The sequence below is a fragment of the Hibiscus syriacus genome, unplaced genomic scaffold, assembly GCF_006381635.1.
Source record: "Hibiscus syriacus cultivar Baekdansim isolate YM2019G1 unplaced genomic scaffold, ASM638163v2 tig00110816_pilon, whole genome shotgun sequence".
Classification (NCBI taxonomy): Eukaryota; Viridiplantae; Streptophyta; class Magnoliopsida; order Malvales; family Malvaceae; genus Hibiscus; species Hibiscus syriacus.
In genome coordinates, this window is record NW_024062873.1 from 272,674 (window position 1) to 291,339 (window position 18,666).

Here is an 18,666-nt window from a genome sequence, read left to right on the forward strand (position 1 = left end):
TAGCCTAAGAAAATTAATTTTTTTTGGGGAAGAAGATGACTCTAATGTATCATATCGGTAATTTTTAACAGCAATTATCTCAACGAAAGCGAATTAAAAATTCAATGATGATATTATAAATTTTAAAGGTTTGTGACTTGAATACAAGTTTTCTAAAACTTCGTTGACCACTTATGTGTTTCCTTAAATAATAAAATTTTATAAAATGACCCCAAAATTAAGTTTTTTCTTTGTTCACACCCAAGGCGAACCCCCGCCTCAACGAATTGCAGTATTAAAGCAAAGGCGATTCAATATTTTGCGTCATAATTCTAAACTCCCACAAAATTCTACTTTTGCGACAGAGAAGTACCGACGCTCTGGATTCCACCTCCTCCCGTCCTTGGCGACGGTGTTTATACCGCTTCATCTTCAGGTTTCTCCGTTCATCTATTTTGACTTTGATCTGCCACGATTATATCGTTTCCTTCTTCTTTTCTCTGATTTTGTTCGCGTTTGGTGTAGATCAAGGTTCTTTTCAATTGTATCTATTCTTCGATTTATACTTATATATACTTTGTTTTTCCCGCATGTCATAACTACATATTCCTATTGCTTTAGGTGATTTTACCAATGCGGGCATGCGTGTTTGATTCATGAGAAAATATTTTGGGATTTGTCGCTCTCTTCCTAAATTAATCCGTTCCTGTTCCTGTTTCATGATGCTTGTTTCACGGGGTTTCCTGCATGTTTTATTTTTCATAAATAATCATTAACATCATCACCGCCAACAAACCTTGAACCATCGTTGTTTTCTAGAAACATCATCATCGTCATCTCTTTTGACCTAGATCTGCCAATATTAAATCTTTTCATTCTTTTTTTTTCCTCTTATTTTTTTTCGTGTTTGGGGTAGATTAGGGCTCTTTTCAATTGGATCTATCCATTGATTTATGCGTATCTATACTATGTTTTCCCGCATGCAATAATTACGGATTCATATTCTTTAGGCTTTTTTACCGATAAGGGTTTGCTTGTTTGATTTATGAGAAAATATATTGGGATTTGTTGTTCTCTTCCTAAATTAATTCGTTGCTGTTTCATGATGTTTGTTATACGGGATTTCCTGCATGTTTGATTTTTCATAAATCATCATTAATATCATAAACGCCAGGCGCCAACAACCCTTGAGCCATCGTTGTTATCTAGAATTGGGTATAATTTATCTGTTCTGCTGAGTTGCGGCTAATTTGAAAATTGTTGATTGAATATTGCTCTATTCATCCTAACCTCATCCTTTTATTTTTTGTGTGGATAATTCTCTTTGTAAGATGAATATTATTCCACTTTTTTGTACACAGTTGCATTATGCAAATCGTGTTCTTGAATTAGCATTTACTCTTTTCTGAGTGATACTTTTCTTCCATCCCTTTATTCACAAGCAGTCATACGTTCAATTTCAGTATTGTTCACGAGAGATTGTGTTATTTTCTCATTTTGTAGTAGAATTTAGTGTATCATATTTGTTTGTGTGCCCTGGTTAGATATATCTTAACTAAAAGTTTCAATTTATATTGTTTTAATGTTAGGTTTTACCTGAGTTGGATTTAAAGTGATTTACTTTCCTTTTCAAGACATGGAAAAAGTGTGTTTCTGGTCAAATTGCTACCTTTTCCGAGTGTTTTCAGTCCAAGAAGTGCGCGATTGGCGGTTTCTTGTTCATGGAGATTTCCTTTTGGTTTCCTTTGTCAACTGCACCTAGTCCCCTATATCTTTTTAACACTTAACTTAACACTGGAGTTGGAATGCTAGTTTCTTCTGAGATAGGTGTTGGATCTTTAGCAAACTTCTTCAAGTAAGCAGTTTTTTCATCTGTTTGATTAAAAATCATATAGGTAGGATCTAAATATTTTATTTGCAGTGAATTGATGATACTGCATCCGGTTGAAGATTTTGGGAAAATGCCTTTCAGGTGCTCTATATCTTTGCATAATCTTGTTTTATTATATCTATCAACTATTTGTGCCTTTTATAACCTTTAACTTATTTTTCTAATCATTCTTCTATTGTCACAGGTCTGAACACTCATGGTAGACTGTTGAAAGTTTCATCTTAAACTTTAGCAGCTTAGTTCGCAATCAATTTTCTGTTGTTGCTCCTGATGGATACTGATTAGTAATGAATATCGGTGTATTGAGCTTTCTGCAACAGTTTCTATTTAGCCTAGATGAGTTGACGGCGATTAAGTTTTTAAACCAAGTGAGAGTATCTTGAACTTTGGATCATTCCTGTTTAATAAAGCAAATCATTCATTCTGGTTGCTTCCTGTAAGCATGTTGTGCGGAGCTCATCCGTTCCTTCCTTTGATGCCCTGTTCTCTACTTGAAGATATGGATTTAGTAACAAATAAAGCTATGAATCCCATCAACCATAATATTTATGGTTTTATGCTTTTGCATGTTGCTTGAGGAAATCGATTAACTGAGAAGACCAGCAACACAGTTTGTTAATGTTCTATTGTTTCTAATACAAAAAATCTTCTACTGAAGATATATTCCATACGATTATCGTTGTTTCTTATACATCTCTTGAATAAAGCAAGGGCTACTTTTTCTTCTGCAAGAAAATGGAGAGGTATGTTGTTTTATCTGGGATGCCTAAATAGTATTTATTTTCTGCTAGTTCTGCTTATCACTTTTGAATGTATTAGGTACAAGATAATTAAGGAAGTTGGTGACGGAACGTTTGGTAGTGTATGGCGAGCTATTAATAAGCTGTCTGGTGAAGTTGTGAGTATGCAACAATCATATTTATTTAAAATTGTAAAAACATATATCTTTAAATGTGTTGACTCTGATGCATTATTTTTTTAATATATTCTGTTTTGAAGGTTGCAATTAAGAAAATGAAGAAGAAATATCACACATGGGAAGAGTGTGTGAATCTGAGAGAAGTTAAGGTAATATGAGTCACTTTCTTCTGTTTTTGCTCTTCTTTTTCATATGCATGATAGTCTCTCATTTGGCAGTCACTGAGGAGAATGAGTCATCCCAATATTGTAAAGCTAAAGGAAGTCATCAGGGAAAATAACATTCTGTACTTTGTGTTTGAATATATGGTAAGTGACAGCTTGTGTTTTTGTTATAATTTGCTCTATGTTCTTTGGGGCTTTAATTACTTTTCTCAAAACATGCAAATATTCCAGGAATTCAATCTCTACCAACTTATGAAAGACAGAGAAAAGCTTTTTTCAGAAGTTGAAATCAGAAATTGGTGTTTCCAAGTCTTTCAAGGTCTTGCATACATGCACCAGTGTGGATATTTTCATCGTGACCTAAAGCCAGGTACAGGATGTAAATTTTGCCTGCAGAATTCATGTTTATTTATCTTATATTTTCTCAAAGAAATATTATGCAACTAACTGCCATGTTCTTTCCAGAGAATCTGTTGGTTACTAGAGATATAATCAAAATTGCCGATTTCGGTCTTGCGCGGGAAATTAGTTCAGATCCTCCATACACTGAATATGTGTCAACACGCTGGTTAGTTTGATACTTGAGGATTTAATTGATTTTCCACCTTTTCTGTTTTTTTTATATTTATTACAACCAAGTGTTGACTTCTTTAGGTATCGCGCCCCTGAAATACTCTTCAATCATACCAATATTCTTCAAAAGTTGGTGAGTTTTCAGTGCAATCAGTACTGATTCACTTAAGAGTGGAAATGCTCGCAGTCCTGATTATTTTTTCTCTTTGCTTTCAGATATGTGGGCAATGGGTGCAATAATGGCTGAATTGTTCACGTTACGTCCTCTTTTTCCTGGTTCCAGGTATGTTCTTATAATTTCTTTTTGTGCTGTGAACACCTCCTTGAGATTGTGCAGCGAGCTTAGATATGCATTAGTTTTATCTATTTATCTTTTGTTATTTGTTTGGAAACTACGAGTATTTGCCTGGCTGTTCACAGGATTGATGCTTACCTTTCATTATGCATGCAGCGAAGCAGATGAAATCTACAAAATTTGCAGTGTAATAGGTACTCCAACTAAGGATTTGTGGTCTGATGGTCTTAACCTTGCAAGAGCTATAAACTACCGGTTCCCACAGGTCTTACTCTCCCTGAATTGTGATTGCATGGTTATTAGTTTCATAGCATAATTTGAAGTTTTCTTTACCAATGTACACTTAGTGTGGATTTTCTTATGAGTGACTGTAATCTAAGATATTTTTAAATCTTACTGTTGAACGTTGAAGCTCCCTGGTGTGCATCTGTCCACGTTGGTACCATCAGCAAGTGATGATGCAATTAACCTTATTACTGTTAAGTGCATTTCTGCTCTCTGTTGCCTTTTGTGTCTCTTGATGGGATTGCTTCATGGGAAATTGACTGTTGCTTTGCTGCTTGTTTTTAGTCTCTCTGTTCATGGGATCCTTGCAAAAGGCCAATGGCTGCTGAGGCCCTTCGACATCCATTCTTTCAGGTTGTGTGTCTTTTATAGTTACTCGCGTGTTCTTAATATTGTTGTGATGTTCTTTAATGAAGTCAGAATGACAATCATGTTGTAGCTAGGGCTCTCCTAAAATAACTTCCCCTTGATTTGCAGAGTTGTTATTATGTTCCACCCTCTCTTCGTCCCAGAGCTGCTGTGTCTAGAACTCCTCCATCAGGTTTGTTTGAGACTCACCAATTTGCTCCCCTTTGGTTTTTCTTTTGGAGGAGGCTGTTGTCTGGCTTAATTTATTTGTTTTTTTTAAATTGCATGCTTAGTTGGGGAGAAAGGAACATTGGAACGACAATCAAGTAGGAGATTCTCTGGGTCTCTACCTAGTGCAAAGCTAACTGACAATCATTCCAGAGTGAAGACAAGTGCATCTTTGGGCACAGGTAATGGAATTTAGAGTGTGATAATGCCTAAATACTTCATTTTTTATGTTGGATATAGTACATGCACATGATGAATACATCAAGTTTTCTTGCTATGTTTGTAATATGGCTATAAACAAACTGCTCTTCTGCATTTAGTTTGAGTCTCCTTGCTCAGTTATGGTTTTAGCAATTAAATTGTCACTATTGCTTTTTTGATCGAGCAATTAATCATTACCTTGTTACTCTGTCCAAATTGTAACCCATTAAGATTTTATACGGTGGGATTCTCTACTAATGGTTGGTTCTTGCAGGTGTGCAACGCCCGCTGGACATGGTTAATCAGGTAATTGTAATCTTATATGCCTTAGTTTTTCTGCTTATCTAGTAGTGTTTTTGTACATTGCATCTAAATATGATCCTTCTTTATTAAAGGATCTTAGAAGGAATGACAAGTCCTTGAAGAGCTATAGCAGACAACCAAGGTATCTGCCACCAGGAAGAAAGAGTCCATGTAAGCATATTATATTATATTGAATGGTCATTGTTTCTTTTTTTCTTTTCTTTTAATCCAGATTCAATCATATTGTGACTACGAGTATTTGTCTCTGTATATTAGCACCCCTTTGGTAACAAGGGGAATGGGACTATATATAGGGTTAAAGTTGATCCATAGTTGTGCTTATTGATAGCAATAAAATTGTTCAGTTTCTGTAATGATATACACATTTTGGGTGTTGAATAATATTATGGTTGGATCTTGAAATTTTTTCCTGTTAGTCTGTGTGGTTTGGTATATGGAATTGACGTGAAAATATAATTTTTGGTCCAGTTGGTGCATCCATCAACAAGGATTGGAATGCCGTTGGAGCTGCTGATGTAGAGGATAAGTTGGCAAATGTGACAATTGGGCATCGGCGGCCATATGTTGCGCAATTGAGGCACTCCTATAAAGGTTGGGGTTCAGTGGACTGTGGTGTATGATCCGTTTGTTATACCCTATTCATGTGATACTTGAATCACCAGGAAAAAGTAGCAGCATATAATGTTGTTGTGCCCTAGCGTCATGGTTTCTATAATAAATAATCGTTGGTATTATGGATCGATGGAGTCCAAATATCGAAACGAGTGAGTGTTGGTTTTATGTCTTCCGTTTGAGTGTTTTCTTTGACAAATAAGAGACAAGTTTGCTGTCTTTGACCTTTGCTTTGATAAATAAAGTTCCAGTTTGTCAAATCTTGTTTTGTGTGTTGATATTTTTTCTTTTCTCCTTTGCGATTTGAGGAAATAAGAGATCTCAGAGGTCCAGCTTCAAAGGTAACCGAAGAACATAGTAGCCTTGGCAGTCATAGACAGGGTTTGGTGTAATATGTAAGCACAAATTTGTAGTAATTATAACCAACAAAACAACAATTTGAATTTCATTTCTCCAACTACCAAATTTGGTATTACAAAATAACAAACAAAACAACAGTGGATACCATAGTTCCCGACCCAAATATTCAAATCTCAAATGCCTCCGGAAGGTCTCGTGAGGTGGTAAAAAAAAGGCCCCCTGAAAACAAAGCTGCCAGACCAACAGAAAAAATAGAGAGAAGGGGGGGAGTCCCAGCAGCAGCTGGGATGAATGAAAATTGAGAGAGATTAGTGTTTGTGTGAAATTACATTTAACACTGTTTTGTCATAAGCAAAGATGACAAAAACCCTGCTGCCTCGTAGAATCTCAACTTGTTTCTTTCTCTACTCTTTACCCACTACTTGCGTACGGGACGTGTCTGGTTCATAGCCAAAATTGAGAGGGAACAGCCAAATTCAACACACATTTAGATCCACCGCTTTGGATCAATAGTATAATAATTTTTAAAGGTATTGTGCTTGTATCCTATCTCTGTTCTCCTCCCACCACTGCTTTGCATTTACTTCTCCAAATCTTTCGCGGCTGCTCAATTTCAATATCCAAATTATAAATAAATCGTCTACATAGGCAAAGATGCATTCTTATTTTGTGTTGGTAAATAAATATGAATTTGATTTACCTGAACCTGACACGTCGGAGTTCCTGGTGCCATCAGCCAACTGTCTGATGGTAATATAAACCCCGGGTTCATCTTCTTCAATCCATTCGGCCTCCATTTCACTGGCATTGCTGACCGAAACAGAAGGCTCATCTCTCGACGAGGTCGTCGTTCGTGCAGCATCAAACGAAGGTCGCCTCTCGTGCCACCCGGACAAAAACCACTAGGCCCTGCACTGTAGGGCCTATAGTTGTTTCTTGGTGTCCAATGAGGCATGGGACTTTCCATTGCTGATCCCACCCTTGAATAAGACGAATCCCTTTGTGTCTGCAGTATATAAACTTTTTTCTCTCTGGAACTTCAACTTGATTAACAAAATGTATTAAATGTGAGATGGCGGTTTACCTCATCTTCAGACCTTGGGGGAGTATGTAATGCCTGACGATTAAATCTCTCTACATTATAGAGCTCCATGATTCTATCGTAGTTCTCACCCCACCACCGCTGCGCTTGCCACTTGTCGAACATCTCCCGACTTCATTCGAAGCCTAATTAATGTCAGTTTCCGTATAATATACAAAGGTAAATCATTGGTGGCATGGATGGTTCATGACATACCTGAATCGAATCCGTTTTAGATCATTTCCTCCATTAGGAAGTGACACAAAAGTTATATGAACACCAGGTTCCACCTGTGCCATCCATTCCTTGGGCTCATCCTCATCTTCCAACACCAAATCCTGGACCGAGAAAGACTCTCTATACACCGAAGTTCTTTCACCACTGAATGCCCCTGTAAATCTCGAGTCCGATCTTCCTGGACGATGACTGGCACTAGTGAAGTCCCAAGCAGGCGTTGAACTAGAGCTTCCACCCATGTAGGGGTATGGAATACCTTCCGAAGCAGCATCGAAATCCGGATACGGTCGACTCCCTGTCTTGTAGCTGCTAGAGCCTGTGCAGGGCTTGCATTGCTTGTAAGCTCCAGAAAATTTCAATGCCATATCCTTGATCTGCACATTTATCAGAATTCATGTCAATGAGAAACACAAAGTAGACAAGATACAACTCCATGTTCATCAATATGCTCGGCTTCAACAAGATCATGTCATATTGGAAAAATACTTGTTTATTTCATAGTCGTTATTCAAAGTCTAAGCTCACCTGCATAGACTCCACCCCAAAAAAGGAAAAAGACAAGTCAAACTGTGAAAATTCAAGAGCAGTCAACACTGTTGGTCTAACAGTTTGAACTGATAAAATGTACTTGTCTGCTACCACCTGAAGAGCTGTTGTTCTAGCTGTCAATTTGTATGATACCAGTGCCCATTTGCAAGCATAGATTTTTCTTTTTTCTTTTCAAACACAGTGGACCGACAAGAATTAATGGTGGGTCAGGCCCTTGACACTTGGGGTGTATTTTTTTAATATACACCGAATAGTCTTTTCTAAAGATACCCCCTCACTACTTCCTATTGGCTATTCCCACAATTTTTTATTTCTTAACAACCCCATCCTAAAACACCATATTATACTATTTCTCTAGGATTAACTAAAATGAGTAGTCAGTAAATCCATAACTTCATGCTTAATTAATCTTTATTTTATATTAAAAAAACCCATAGAATCTCTAATTTTGAAGATCCTAAAATGCTTAATTTCTAAAAATTTCATAAAATCTTTTTGTTGTCGTTGAAACCACTACCGTCTATTCCTTCCATTGTCGGAGATCTTCCCCCATTACTGATTATCTCATACTCTTCCATCTTCGCAAATAAAAAATCCAAAAGAATAATTATAGTTTAGGTATTTATTTTTTATTAAAAAATGAAAAGTAATTATAATTCATGTTAACTGTGATATATACATTGGATAATATATATTTTTTATAATGAATTTAATGATTCAATTTAAAAATACTAATAAAATAAAATTTCAATATTTATATTAAAAGAATATTAATCACCTAAAGTAAAAAAGGAAAAAAAATTAAATACTTAATTTTTAAATTAAGCTATTTCTGTAAGACATTTAGTAAATAAAAGCAACGCTGTTCCCTCTTTTTTGTTAAAGTGTCCAAATTTCGACGTAGAATTAAAAGACGTTTGAAAAGATCTATATTTTGAGATGTATATGATAAACATAGATAAAGAAGTTAATAAGTGGGGAGGATGTTGTCCATCAAAATCTTGACTAAAGCCTAGAGAATATGTAACCCATATGAAGGGAGAGTGTCCTCTGCATCTGCCTATTGTTCACAATCCTAGAGGACCTGGTCCTAAAGAAAAGGTGGGATCTTTGTACACCGACGAGGATTCATTTTCTTAAGCATTTAACAACAGCCTAAAGCTGCCTACGTTCAAATCCTATTTACCCATAGCCCTGCACAACAGTGAACAGTGCAGTGTACTCAAATCTAAACTATAACCACACAAAGGTTCTCACTTTTGGCCGCATTTATTATAACCCTCTTTGCACATTGGTATCTTCAATCTTCAAGGATCTTGCCTTGACTTATTGGTTTTCATGGCAAAATCCTAAACACCAAATGCACCAAATTTACCCCATCTACTGCAGGTTACATACCCCCACCCCATGCACAGCTTTTACAGCACTAAACGTGGAAGAAAAAGATGCCAAAGAAGAAGTGGTCCCCAGGCAAAGGAAATCATCAGCTAATTGGGATTATGATTTTTGTTCATTTTCACAAACAAAATCCTAAAGTAGAAAAAAGTAAACTGATAAAAGCAAAGCCTAAGCTAAAGATAGATTGAATGAATGAACCAAAGAAGAAACAAAGGAGAAGAGATAGATAGAAGTAGAACCTGCGTGGTCAGGCTTTTGACAGCCTCTTTAGTGCTCGGTGTGCCACTTCCACGCGCTCCTTCTTCTTCTTCCCCTCCATCCTCCGTTTGCTTTGTGCACGCTATGCACGTAAACATTTTTTCCTTTCTTTTCTTTTGATTTCTCCTCTACTTATTCTCTTACTGTACCTGAAATGAATCCATGAAACATTCTTCATGCACTGAGATGAGGAGACATTGTTGCAGTAGAACAATAGACCAACATGTTTGACACGCAAGAAAAGAACAAAAGAAAAACCACATTCATACAAGAAAACAATCCAACAAGTGTGAGTGTTGCACCAGCATCATCCCTTAAGAGTTTTGTTTCGACAATGACTAAAAGGAAAAGAGAAACAAAAAGAAAAAGAGCGAGCTCGGGATCAGAGAAGTAAGGCCACATACACCCCACAAAAGTGCTTGCAAACAGTCAATTATTGGGAAAAAAACAAAATAAAGAAGTAAACATAATGGAACATACCAATCGGAAAGTAACCTAATTGATCAAAGGACCAAGATTGGAATATATGCTTTGCTTTAACGTAACCAACAGAGATTCAAAATTTAAAAAAAAACAATGCTCTGTTCAAGCAAGCCTATGTTTTTGACAAAATTTAAATTAATAAAGTTGAATAAAAAAACAAAGCGACCAAAAGAATAATATAATAGAGAAACACTGGAGCAGTAGAGTAGTTTTCTTTTTCTTTTTCAATCTGTTTTTCTCGAAGACGACGAAGAAGAAGAAGAAGATGAGCCTATTTCGAGTGTCGAGAAATGAATGGACAAAGAGACAAGAGAATATTAAGATTTGTTTCGGTTGAAAACTACCATTTGGCATCATTTATTGTTAGAAAACGACTTACCCTCGTCCCTCGATACTCTTAAATGCTGTTTTCTTTCTTTTCCTTAGCTGTCCTTCTTTCTATCTCTAATTTCATTTCCTCTGCTCTCTGCTTCGCTCTGTTCAGCTTTTTTTCTCACAGCTACGAATCAGAAACTGGTGGGTTTTCATTCATAAAAACACATACTCAGAACGAATACCTTTAATAACAGTAGAAAACAATGCAAATCATAAAGGAAAAGTACTGCGCTGTTTGGTTGCTGAGAAAAAAAAAGCTAGGCAAAAGAAGAAAACCCACTTACCCTGCTCAACTTTAAACAAAACCCAGTAAAGCCTATGAAATTCTCAGTGATTGAGCTAAGAAAATTTGCTCCTTTCTTCTAAATTTTGGAAAACAAAAAAGCGCAGAGCTTTAAAATCCAATGGATTTGGCTTGAGAAAACGAGCTGAGAAAAAAAATATGAGCAGAAAACGTACGATAATATAACGATTTATCGGCCGAGAATCCGAGACCTTCAGCAAAACGGAATGTTTTGGATATGGAAAGCACAGCGATTTAGATTTTGGCAAATGAATCCAAAAATAGAAAATCACGCGTACAGACAAGGAGACGAAAACAAACCAAAGGGCTTTGGTATTTATATAGACCGATATTGAGATACGGGGTTAGGGGGTTGACAGCATCTGTGGGGTTCTGCCGTTAAATAACGGAAACAAAAAATTTTGGTCTTGTTTGTTGTTACAGGCAAGTGATCGGACCGGAGAGAGCATGTAGGGACCACGTGTTTTGCTGATGTAATAAAGGTTTGGGTTATCATATTGGCTGGGATTTTATCATCAGATAGTGATTAGAGTTTGACTGCGTATATGAGCTATGATCAACCGTCCCATCACCATTTCATATTCATAAATATTAGGACAAACTAAGTATTTAATCACTTAACTATCACTTTGGTTATGTTTTGGTCACTCATTTTTTTTTTCAAAATCATTAATAACAACGTTACGTTCTAGTTTATTTTGGTAACTTATATTAAAAAGTTAACATTGATACTTACGTGTTACCATAATGACGGGTAAATCTCATGCCATCATTAAAAAAATTACCCCATCAACATTTCTGTTAGTTTTTTGACGATAAGTGACCAAAATCAAACTAAAACATAACTATTTTTAAAAAAAATAGTTGGATGTCCAAAACAGAATCGTAAGAATATTTAATGACTAAATCCATAGTTTACCCTAAATATGATTATATTAATAACCCTTAATATAAATCTAGTTTCTTGCTCTTTGAAAAATGGATAAAAAGTATTGTTAGCATCGAAAAGAGAGTGAATATTATTGAAAGGAGACTTTTATACAGTGTTTCTACTCTTTCTATTTTTCCTACATTTATTAAAGCTGAAAGAATATTTTATTAGTAAAAACAATAATTTTACTTTTTTTTAATTTAGCTATTCCTGATGTGAATAACTTAAACCATGAACCCCATATAGGAATTTGTTTATGATTAAGAGTATATTATAATTCAAATTGTCTTTAATTAAATATTTGAAGTTAGAATAGTGTGTCCATGGAACCAAGTCATAAAACCTGTCAAAGCATGGGCAACACCCCTCTTTGCCTCAAGGCAAGTGAACAAAGAAGAAAAGAGAAAAAGAAAAAGGCAATGCGAATTTAATTTAAATCAGATGGATGCGATTTCATCACTCATTTCCAAATCTCCTTTTAAGATCCCTTCCCTTTCTCTAGTTTATATACAAATTTTCATACTCGAAATTCTATATTTATTATTTATTTCCGGCTCAACATGTGTTTGTCATTCGATTATAAAATGATAATGTATATCTCTCTCGTATAATAAAATAAAAATGATAACTATTGCGTGATATTTTACTAATTTTGTATTTAGAACGTTATGCTAGAAATTTAGGGGTGCATAATCGTATAATTTTAGAGGTATAAAATTAGATTATCAATAAAAATATATAAATTATATAGAATTTTAAAATTTCTAAGGGATGCGACCGCATCCCAGCACCCTCGGTCCATCCAAGTTGTAAAAGACACATTACTGATGCGAAATATGTTGCAAGTTCAATTGTTGGATTGGATCTCTAAAATTTACCAAGCATGATGGGACAAAGCTAAGTAACCCTCATGAATATAGTAGTGTAGTTATAACTTTACAATAATATATGTCCTACTAGACTTGATATTTCTTTTGCTATCAACAAGGTTGCTTAGTTCATGTAGGGGCCTAAAGATGTTCATTGGACAACAATAGAGAGAATTTCGAGATACTTTAAAGAAACAATTAATTATGATCTTTAGTTTTCTTGTCGACAGAGTCAAATACTAGTTCTTGTGTATTTTTCGAACGTTGATTGGGAAAGTGATGTTGATGATCTCAATCATCTCTGATAATTGTGTTTTTCTTAAAAACAAACAAACAAAAACAAACATGTATTTCTAGCTCGTCATCTCGAATGCTTTGTATTACAAAGTAAACAAAAAAACCGAGAACAACGTTGCCCCCAGCAGCAGATGGGAAACAAAGCCCGAATGGGTTGTCACCATGTATGAAAACTGACAGAGACTAGTGTCGAGTGAAATAACATTATTAGTCGAGAGTTTTTGTCATAAGCAAAGGTGACAAAACCCCAGTTGCCTTGTAGTAGTACTATTTACCCACTACGTGTTTTCACAGCCAAAATTGAGAGGGAACATCTAAATGCTAAACGCATTTACCGCTGATCGTCCATTTGTAACCAATACTGTTACAAAATTTAAAGGTATTGTGCCTGTATCCTATCTCTGTTCTCCTCCCACCACTGCTTTGCATTTACTTCTCCGAATCTTTCGCGGCTGCCCAATTTCAACGGTCAAATTATAAACCATATACATATCTGAATTTTTGTTTGCCAGAGACGATGATATAACAAATATGAATTTGATCACCTGAATCTGACACGCCTGAGTTCTTTGGTGCCATCTACCAACTGTCTGATGGTAATATAAACCCCGGGTTCATCTTGTTCAACCCATTCAGCCTCCATTTCACTCGCATTGCTCACCGAAACAGAAGGATCGTCTCTCGACGAGGTTGTCGTTCGTGCAGCATCAAACGATGCATCACCTCTTGTGCCACCACTATGCCCTGCACCGTAAGGTTTATAGTTGTTTCTTGGCGTCCAATGAGGCATGGGACTTTCCATCGCAGATCCCATCCTTGAATTACAGGAATCCCTTTGCGTCTGCAGTGTATAGATCACAAAGGTAAACCAAATTGATTATTAAGTAACAAAATGTGTTAACAGGAAGGTGGTGGTTTACCTCGTCTTCAGACCTTTGGGGAGTATGTAATGCCTGACGATTAAATCTCTGTACATTATAGAGCTCCATGATTCTATCATAATTCTCACCCCACCACTGTTGTGCTTGCCACTTGTTGAACATCTCCCGGCTTCGATATTCAAAGCATAAGTAACGTCAATGTCCGTATATATATACATATCTATGTGGTTCGAAACCGAAATCATTGCTGGCATGGATGGTTGATGGCATACCTGAATCGAATCCGTTTTAGATCATTTCCTCCATTAGGAAGGGGCACAAAAGTTATATGAACACCAGGTTCCACCTGTGCCATCCATTCCTTAGGCTCATCCTCATCCTCCAACACCAAATCCTGGGCGGAGAAAGACTCTGGATATCCCGGAGTTCTATCGCCACTGAATGCGCCGGTAAATCTCGAGTCTGATCTTCCTGGATGATGATTGGCGCTGACGAAGTCCCATGCAGGCGTTGAACTAGTGCTTCCACCCATGTAGGGGTATGGAACCCCTTCCGAAGCGGCATCAAAATCGGGATACGGTCGACTTCCTTTCTTGTAGCTGCTGGAGCCTGTGCAGGGCTTGCATTGCTTGTAAGCTCCAGAAAATTTCAATGCCATATCCTTGATCTGCACATTATCAGAATTCAAGCTAATGAGAGGCGCCAAATACTGTTGGTCTGTTATGAATCATCGATTTCAAACTACAACAAACACTGTTTTTCTAACGGTTTGAACTGATAAAATGTACTTGTCTGCTACCATCTGAAGGGCTGTTCTAGCTGTCAATGTGTATCATATCACTGCACATTCAAACGCATAGATTTCTCTTTTGATTCCCCATATGCCTACATTTCAAACACAGTGGATCTACAAGAATTCAATGGTGGTCAGGCCCACGACACTTGGGGGTGTCTTTTCTAAAGATACCCCACTTCCTATTGGCCATTATCCTATTTAATACATTTGCTTAGGTAATTAGTGGTCAGATATCCCTTAGTAGTGTGAAAAAAATTCGGTATATTTTATACAATACGTTAATCTGATATAAAAATTCAAATATTTCATCTGTTTTTTTTCCTATTAATTCGAATATCTAAAACGAATAATCAAATTGGATACTGAACGCCTAATTCTTGGATCATCTAAAAATTGATAAAAATTTAATTTTAAAGTTTAGACATCCTCTTGCTGAGTGAGTGAGTAACTCATTAATCAAGTAAGCCTCTAATACATTAAAATTAGGATGTTTAATTATTTATTGTGCGTGAATAATTATATATATATAGAGAGAGAGAGAAATATAGATGTATAAAGGATATTGCATAAAGTCATAAAATATGAAATTTATATTTAAAATTTTTGCCAAATTAAATTACATACTAGGATTTGGATGTAAGAATATCTGATCTAAAATTTATATATAAAAAAACCAGTTATGTAATTTTTGTAGATCAAATACAGATCTTAATTTGAATAATTCGAATTTTAAGATATATGAAGTTTAGGATAGGATAATAGACACCCCTAATGTACCTATTAAACACCTAGACGGAAGCTGGGTAATAACTGGAAGTAGGCAGGATATTGGGCAGGAATCGTGGAAGTGATTTTATCCATTCAAATCCAAACTAGAATCTACAGAATATGTAACCCATATGAAGCGGAAGTGTTGTCTGCATATGGCCTAATATCGAGGGTCCTAGAGACCTATTCCTAAAGAAAGGCCATAAAAACAAGTGGAACGGCTGATGGGGACTTTGCTTGGGGCAGGATTCTTGTTGCTCTAAGTTACGGAAATAGCTACGAGCCTAGCTTCTAATAGCCCCAGTGAACAGTGCAGTTTACTCGAATATAAAGCCGACTGCATCCTCGCCGTTTTACTCCAAAGCTTCTCACTTTTAGCCACTTTTATTAAAACCCTCTTTGCCCAATGGATTCTTCAAGGATGTTGCTTGACTTGTTGGTTTTCAAAAGTGCAATCCTCAGCTTAATATCTTCATTCAAGCTGCTAAACCCTTAACACATACACCAATTTACTCTCATCCTAATATCCTTTTGATTTTTGGATCACGTAAATCATAAAAATCTATTGAGAAATGAATAAAATTCGACTCGAATCTAAAAAAATATTTTTTTAGATTTGTGGTTAAAAAGTTAGACTCAATTGACTAAAATAATAATTTCATAAATTTGACTATACTCGAAAATATTTTAAATAAAATTTAAGTTATAAATTAAGATTATAACGAATAAAAAAATATTAGTAGATTAATTTTTCAAGTTTGAGTTGAGTCTATCAACTTTAGAAGATTAATAATATGTAACACATAATATATATATATATATATACATATATATATATAAATATGGTAATAGAATGAATTTAAAATATATTAATTAATATCATAATATTATAAATACAAATTCAAATTAATAACATTAGTTTGTATTTCATGTTTGGAAGTAGAACCTGTGTGGTCAGTCTTTTGACAGCCTCTTTAGTGCTAGGCGTGCCACTTGCACGCGCTCCATCTGCTTCTTCCCCTCCATCGGCCATTTGCTTTGTGCACGCTATGCACGTAAACATTTTCTCTCTTTCTTTCTTTGCTTTTGATTTATACTTTTCCTGTTGTCTTCGTCTGCATGAAACCAACAAAAATAGATAAATTCAAATTAAGAAGATTATGTTGTGTTCCATGTTTGGATTGTGGACTTATGAGGGTACATCTTTTTCGAGGGTAATGATGGTCAAAACTGAATGAAACATTTTGCATGCACTGGTTGGTTTAGAGAGGGGACACATAATTGCAGATGGTGTGAAGATAAGAGAGAAACAAAATGAATAGAAAAAACAAGGTGCTTGTTATTGTTATATTTTGAAAAGTATACAGTCAGTAATCGTAAAAGTGAACAAGGAAACATAATGGGAAAGTAACCTAATTGATCAAAGGAACAAGGTTGGAATCTATGCTTTGCTTTAACGTAACAAACATAGATTCAAACAAAATAAAAACAATGCTCTGTTCAAGCAAGCCGATGTTTCTGACAAAACATTGGACAAGTAGTGTAGTTTTCTTTTTCTTTTTCAGTCAGTTTTTATCGAACCCATAGGAAGAAGAAGATGGAACTATTTCGAAGTGACGAGAATATTCAGCAGCAACGTGTTGGACATTGAAAGCTACCATTTGGCATCATTTATTGTTCGAAAACGACTTACCCTCGATCCTCTCAAACGCTGTTTTCTTTTCTTAGCTGTCTTTCTTTATATCTCTAATTTCATTTCCTCTGCTCTGCTCTTCTTCTTCCTCTTCTTGCACAGCTACGAATCAAAACTGATGGGCTTTCGTTCATAAAAATACGTACTCAGAATGAATAGCTTTACTAACAGTATAAAATGATGCAAAGCATAAAGGAAAAGTAATGCTCTGTTTGGCTGCTAAGAAGAAAAAAAAGATAGGGAAAAGAAGAAGAAGACCCACTTACCTGGCCGACTTTAATAACACAGTAAAGCCATTGAATATGTTAGCGATTGAACGACGAAATTTTTCTTCTTTCTTCTAAAGCTTGAAATATCAGAAAAAGCTTTAAAATCTTTGAATGGATTTCAGATAAGAATATGAGTTGAACAATCTTGAGAAATTGAAGACAAATGATAAGCAGAAAACGTACAACAATATATCGATAGGGTGACAAAAATGCAGGCGATATATCGGCCGAGAATCCGAGACCTTCCCAAAAACGGAAAGCTTTGGATTTGAAAAGCTCGGGGATTTAGATTTTGGCAAATGAATCCAAAAATAGAAAAAAATTAAAAAAGAAGAAGAAAGAAATCGAGACAAAAACACTCGGAGAGACAAGAGACCAAACAAATTAAGGGCGCGGTATTTATACAGACTGAGAAAACGGGGTTGACGGCATATGTGGATTCTGCCGTTAAATAACGGAATCGGGACCTGACCGGAGAGGGAAGAACATCCAGGCGAGGGATGTACTTTGCTGAGAAAAATAGAAAATTTTATATAACTATTTTATTGAAAAAAATAGTATTAAAATTATTTAACCTCATTTTCTAATTTATAGAGTTTTTCCTGATATATCACCTATACCTTATATATTTCTCTATCATGCATTTTTAGATTATATTTTTGATCTAACATCCTTGTAGTAAGGCGTGTCCCTGCAGCGCGATTTACGTTGATCTGACGTCACATGGGGTAAGGCGCCCCTGCAACGCGTCTTATGCTGACATGGATACACGTGTCTAAAGCGGCTCCTGCGGCGCGCCTCACGTCACGTAGGGCTATAGCGCGGGACAGGGGTCGCGCTTTTCAATTATCACATGCTCAATTATCAGACATGCATAATGCAATGCGATGCTGGGATCACTCCTTGCATAATTTACCCGAACTTCTCGCTTTAAAGCATCATCTCTCGGCTATAAATAACCATCTCCCCGTAAACTCTCTCACAATTCCCCCTAAATCAAAAAAATAATACAACAATCATTTCAATAAGTAAATAACATCCGACAATCCTCTTATATTGATTCAGAAGTTTTTCGATCTTTCGTTATAAGGTACTTTTGTTATAATACTTTTTTATTATACTTATTGTTTATTATGATTATTTGAAAAAATATTATACTAATTGTTTTCAATTAATTTATGTGTCAATTCAAGGGGAATGCGGGAGCATACGTCGAAATATTTTTACGGTGCAAGTAATAATATAAAATTATATTATTTAAATTATTTACGTTTATGTAAAAAATTTATTGTATTATA

General features: G+C 35.7%; 2 protein-coding genes and 1 pseudogene across 2 annotated transcripts; 1 reads left to right on the top strand and 2 right to left on the bottom strand.

Moving 5' to 3' along the window:
* Positions 1–301: 301 nt before the first annotated feature.
* On the top strand, positions 302–6,079 carry LOC120141936 (annotated as a pseudogene).
* Positions 6,080–6,448: 369 nt separating this feature from the next.
* Positions 6,449–9,821, bottom strand: LOC120141939 (protein BREVIS RADIX-like). Its single transcript, XM_039156701.1, is given in 7 exon segments — positions 6,449–6,782; positions 6,880–6,904; positions 6,907–7,050; positions 7,053–7,185; positions 7,264–7,393; positions 7,477–7,871; positions 9,684–9,821. Coding segments are annotated over 7 exon segments (1,023 nt in total). The 5' UTR covers positions 9,801–9,821; the 3' UTR covers positions 6,449–6,703.
* Positions 9,822–13,152: 3,331 nt separating this feature from the next.
* LOC120141938 (protein BREVIS RADIX-like) lies at positions 13,153–17,770 on the bottom strand. Its single transcript, XM_039156699.1, has 7 exons — positions 17,366–17,770; positions 17,100–17,222; positions 16,353–16,521; positions 14,115–14,509; positions 13,882–14,011; positions 13,507–13,802; positions 13,153–13,413 (listed from the first exon to the last, which is right to left on the bottom strand). The coding sequence occupies exons 3-7, from the start codon at positions 16,467–16,469 to the stop codon at positions 13,335–13,337; spliced, it is 1,017 nt and encodes a 338-aa protein (XP_039012630.1). The 5' UTR covers positions 16,470–16,521; positions 17,100–17,222; positions 17,366–17,770; the 3' UTR covers positions 13,153–13,334.
* Positions 17,771–18,666: the final 896 nt, after the last annotated feature.